Source organism: Camelina sativa, chromosome 17 (genome assembly GCF_000633955.1).
Source record: "Camelina sativa cultivar DH55 chromosome 17, Cs, whole genome shotgun sequence".
Taxonomy (NCBI): domain Eukaryota; kingdom Viridiplantae; phylum Streptophyta; class Magnoliopsida; order Brassicales; family Brassicaceae; genus Camelina; species Camelina sativa.
In genome coordinates, this window is record NC_025701.1 from 15141497 (window position 1) to 15147494 (window position 5998).

Below are 5998 nucleotides of genomic sequence, written 5' to 3' on the forward strand. Positions count from 1 at the left end.
GGAGAGCTCTTATGGAGAACTTTAGCTCTGTAGTGGTGAGTAGTTTATTTCTGTATATCAACTATATATTAGGAATTGAATTCCCACTTATGTCTATGAATCGGTACCATCATGTTCTTCAATAAACGACAGCGAAAACGAAGTCGATGTGGTGAAACAAGTGATAATAATATCTCACCTTTTGATGTTCTCTTCTTTGAGTTAAACACTAATTTTATATATTTCTTGTTTTTTTTTTTTTTTTTTGGCAGATTCCAGATCACTCTAAAAGTGACTGTTATACATTACGTTTTTTAAAAGTTGTATATACAAATTAGAAAGTCATCAAAGACTAAATAAGTTACCTTTAGTAGATCTTTTCTTTCTAACTTGACTTGTCATTTGGTCTTGTTTACGCTTTCTAGAATTTGATTTTGTGTTGTCATAAGTATGTCTGGCTTTTTCTTCGGCACTCTCTATTTCCATGTTCATTTGTAATATTTCTATATATTATCAAAATGTTTGAAACCCAGAAAGTATAAGAAATTATAATTCAACTAAATTTTTTAAAAACTGTATTTACAAAAAAATATAAACTAACCTGGATCATGAACATCTAATGGACATCCTACAAAAAAAAATAACATTTATACCATGTTTGTTAGAAAAAATAAATAGGTTTTTCCAGAAAGTCAAAAAACTTGCACATTGAGAATCAAAAACATTAGCCATGCAAAAAATATGGCACACGTACTTAATAACATTAGCCATGCAAAAACATGAAAACCGGAAAGGCTAAAAATTTTGAAGAGACTAAAGTTAACAAAACTAAGATTAATGTATGAACTTAATAGTGTCGACTAACAGTAATAATAATCTAACAGAGAAACACTACAGGTCATTCGCAGAAAAAATGAAATTACCTTGAATTAGAGATTGATGCTTGAAAGTTAAAAAACACTTCAATAATACAATTCTTTAATGCTCAGAAAACAATTTTTCAAAACTTGTTTATGTAGTCAAGAAAAGTTTATATATAATAAACAAAGAGGTGTAAGACATAGAGGTGTGAAATGTAAAGGTGTAAAAATTAATAGATGTGAAACAGGGAGGTACAACAAAGAGGTGTAACACATAGAGGTGTGAAATTAAAAGGTGTAAAAATTAATGGATGTGATTTTTGAAACCAGGAGGTACAACAAAGAGATGCAAAGACTAAGAGGTGTGATTTAAAATGTGTAAAAATGGATGGATGTGATTTTTGAAACCAGGAGGTACAACAAAGAGATGCAAAGACTAAGAGGTGTGATTTTTGAAAGATGGGAGTGCGACGAAAGACACGATTAATAATTTTAAACTGTTGGATTAAAACTGGAATCAATCTCATCCGTTGGATTAAAAGTTGACACAAAAAAGTGGGTTTGCTATTATATATAAACTAGGAAAGCGACCCGTGCTTTGGCGCACGGGGAGGTGAAATCCTAAATTGAAATTTAACATTTGTAATTCATCCTAAATTCTTTCTTTTCTCAATCAATTTGATCGTTTTCACTTCTTGCTATTGCTTTCTGCTGATTAAAAAGCCAAAGATTCATTTCAATGTTATTATATTTTATGTTGTCACATACAAAAGTTAGCCTTTTTTTGAGCTTGATTTACTATGAACATTACTTTTAACCATATATAAAATTACACTTATGTTTGTCTTCGACCATATGGTGCTATATATTGGTATCCTTTCTTAATTCGCTATTAGAAATTGTCTTTGTTGTTGATCATTATCAATCGAAATACATACGAGGCTGCTTCTCTCTTGGTTTATTTACTATATCGAGAAAGTACTAAATGCCACTTGTCGAAGGAAGGTCGAAGATTGGGATCGGAGTAGATGGCTGGATTGAGTTTCGTTTCCCTTAATCTATGGATTTACGTGATATCTCTTTCCGTAGATTACTGATTCACAAATCGCAATCAATATTCCGATGCTGTAAGCAAGTGGAGTTTGTATACAAATGATTTACTATGAACATTACTTTTAACCATATATGAAATTTCACTTATGCTTGTGGATGTTTTTTTCTCTCACTTTTAGATATGTACAAAACCGAGTTTTATATGACCGACCAATCAAACCTAATTGGTTAGTATAGAGTAACTCACATTCTTCAGCTACAACTTTTAGAGATATATATTTGGCTGTAATGCTTTCCACAGTTCCATGCATGTTGGTCTCACGTTTTCCCTCAAAAGACCCCTTCTTTCCTCCCTTTTAATGGGTTAATCTTGATTGCTTTATTTCCTACTAACACATTTGATACATGGATTTGTAATATTTGCTTCAAATCACATATTCCTCTTTGGAAAAGAAAAAAAATCAAGACGTAACAGACTAAGAATGCATATAGACAAAAACTTGTACACTCATCAGCTATTCAATCAAAGCAATTCAATTAAACTACAAAAGTTCAGAAAATTAATAAAATATAGAACAGAGGATTTTATGTTGGTCTCTCCCAATCCATCCCATTCCACCGTGTCGGCTGCTCTCCTTCCAGGCTGCATCCCCCTCTATTTGATTTCCCACTTATGTCTATGAATCGGTACCATCATGTTTTTCAATAAACGACAGCGAAAACGAAGTTGATATGGTGAAACAGGTGAATAATATCTCACCTTTTGATGTTCTCTTCTTTAGGTTAAATACTAATTTTATAAATTTCTTGCATTTTCTTTTTTTTTGGCAAATTCCAGATCACTCTAAAAGTGACTGTTATACATTATGTTTTTAAAAAGTTGTATATACAGATTATAAAGTCATCAAAGACTAAATAAGTTACCTTTAGTAGATCTTTTCTTTCTAACTTGACTTGTCATTTGGTCGTGCTTACGCTTTCTAGAATTTGATTTTGTGTTGTCACAAGTATGTCTGGCTTTTTCTTCGACACTCTCTATTTCCATGCTCATTTGTAATATTTCTATATATTATTAAAATGTTTGATACCCAGAAAGTATAAGAAATTATAATTCAACTAAAATTTTTAAAAACTTTATTTACAAAAAATGTAAACTAACCTGGATCATGAACATCTAATGGACATCCTACAAAAAAAAAAATTAACATTTATACCATGTTTGTTAGAAAAAAATAAATAGGTTAAAATAAGAACATATATAAAATTATAATTATACCATGTTTGTTAAAAAATTTTGGCTTATCCGTAGCTCTAGCATCACTGCATATCATCATGCCTCTCGTATCTTGGTTTTGGTTTTTCCAGAAAGTCAAAAAATAAAATCTGCACATTGAGAATCAAAAACATTAGCCATGCAAAAAATATGGCACACGTACTTAATAACATTAGCCATGCAAAAACATGAAAACCGGAAAGGCTAAAAATTTTGAAGAGACTAAAAGTTAACAAAACTAAGATTAATGTATGAACTTAATAGTGTCGACTAACAGTAATAATAATCTAACCGAGAAACACTACAGGTCATTCGCAGCAAAAATATTAAATTACCTTGAATTAGAGATTGATGCTTGAAAGTTAAAAAACACTTCAATAATACAATTCTTTAGTACTCAGAAAACAATTGTTCGAAACTTGTTTATGTAGTCAAGAAAAGTTTATATATAATAAACAAAGAGGTGTAAGACATAGAGGTGTGAAATGTAAATGTGTAAAAATTAATAGATGTGAAACATGGAGGTACAACAAAGAGGTGTAACACATAGATGTGTGAAATTAAAAGGTGTAAAAATTAATGGATGTATTTTTGAAACCATGAGGTACAACAAAGAGATGCAAAGACTAAGGAGGTGTGATTTAAAAGGTGTAAAAATTAATGGATGTGATATTTGAAACCAGGAGGTACAACAAAGAGATGCAAAGACTAAGAAGTGTGATTTAAAAGGTGTAAAAATTAATGGATGTGATTTTTGAAACCAGGAGGTACAACAAAGAGATGCAAAGACTAAAGAGGTGTGATTTAAAAGGTGTAAAAGTTAATGGATGTGATTTTTCAAATCAGGAGGTACAACAAAGAGATGCAAAGACTAAGAGGTGTGATTTTTGAAAGATGGGGGTGCGACGAAAAGACACGATTAATAATTTTAAACCGTTGGATTAAAACTGGAACTAATCTCATCCGTGGATTAAAAATTGACACAAAAAAGTGCGTTTGCTATTATATATAGATTGGAAGTTTCTGTAAGTTTAGGGTTCTAACTTTTGCTGATAACACATCAACGGGCCTACAAGTTCTGCATCTTTCATTCACTCAGCACATGTCTTTGTATCTTTTTCTGGGTAAAATTCATACATTCACATGGTATCATCTTCATCTGTATCTGATTCTGATTCTGAATCATTTGTGTCCTCAAATGGAGCATGAAACGGCATGAGTAGTTCTAAATCGTTAAGATTCTCAACGTGGTTCACAAAGGTGCGAACGTTACAACGTATCTCAAACCCTTCACCAAAACCTTGGATTTTAACACGTTGGAGAATGTTCCTCTCGGGATTGAAGCAGAAAACATAAAACGGTTGGCCAGATGTATACTTGCGCATGGAAAACACTATCTCACCCGAAGCAGTCGCTCCAGCGATGTAAACGTGACGACGGAAGAAAACCTTATCGGTACTCTAAGTGTAAGTTGTTAAGGATATGCACGTATCATGTCAAGGATATGACAGCATCGTATAATCACACCTGCAATATATTGTTTCCTTGTATATTACATTCCTTAGTTAGCTAAACCTAGAGTACCTCTATCTCGACTCATGTATATATATCAAGCTGTAACCTCTTCTGTAATAGACAACAAGATACACAGTTTACATGGTATCAAGAGCCACATCGATACTCCTCTAAATTTTTTTTTTTCAGCCGCCTCTCTTTCTTTCTCTGTTTTTCTCTCGTTCCCCTTCCTCCACTTTTCAGATCTGCTCTCCGTCTCTTCTTTTCCCAATCCATGGCTGCCATTGCTGAAACTGTCGATACTCAAGGTCTCCTCAACATCAACATGATGAACATCACCAAACTCACTTCCACAAACTACATGACATGGAGCCTTCAGGTTCATTCTCTCCTTGATGGATACAACCTTGCTGGCTACGTCGATGGCTCCTCTGTTCCTCCCGATCAGACGATACCCAACACCGAATCCAGCTTATGCGACATGGAGACGTCAGGATAAGCTCATTTACAGTGGTCTTCTCGGTACTCTCTCCCCTGCTCTGCAACCCCTCGTCTCTAAGACAAAATCTGCAGCCGAGATGTGGAAGACGATCTCTGCAACATACGCAAATCCAAGTTGGGGTCACATACAACAACTACGTCTACAAATTAAGCAAGCCGTTAAAGGTGACGAATCTGTTGATGAATACATGCAGTCACTCACAACTCGCTTCGACCAACTCTCTCTTCTCGGTAAGCCGCTTGCCCATGAAGAACAACTTGAGTTCATCTTCGGTGGACTCCCTGAAGACTACAAGTCTGTCATCGATCAAGTTGAGGGTCGAGAAACCCCTCCATCAATCATTGAAGTTCATGAGAAGCTCATGAACAAAGAAGCCAAGCTCCTTGCAGTTGCCCTGTCCAATGTCACCACCGGTCCAATCTCCGCTAATGTTGCTGTCACTCGTTCTTCACACAACCCAGGAAAGCAGCCTCATCGCCCTCGCCAGCCGTGGTCCAACAACAAACACCAGCAGCAATATCCACGACAGGACAATCGTGTCACCTGAGGATACCAAGGCAAGTGCCAGATTTGTGGTGTCTTTGGACACAGTGCGAAACGATGCTCTCAGCTCCAATACCAACCCTCCTACGGTTCTCAGTCTGGTCTCCTTCCATCTCCATTTCGACCATGGCAACCGCGTGCAAACCTGGCATTAGGACATCAACAGCCGACAAATTAGTGGATCCTTGACAGTGGTGCCACTCACCATATGACCAGTGACCTTGGCAACCTGGCATTGCATCAGCCGTACCATGGTGATGATACGGTTCTCAT

The 5998-nt window shown here is 35.2% G+C and overlaps 1 protein-coding gene across 1 annotated transcript in view; it reads right to left on the reverse strand.

Moving 5' to 3' along the window:
• The window catches only part of LOC104759502 (F-box protein At2g16450-like), a 9543-nt gene continuing 7849 nt past the window's right edge, over positions 4305 to 5998 (reverse strand). The window contains exons 2-3 of the mRNA XM_010482416.2: positions 5317 to 5321; positions 4305 to 4623 (exon numbers count right to left, since the gene is read on the reverse strand). Coding sequence (XP_010480718.2) covers positions 4305 to 4623; positions 5317 to 5321 — 324 coding nt within the window. The remainder of the gene's footprint in view (positions 4624 to 5316; positions 5322 to 5998) is intronic.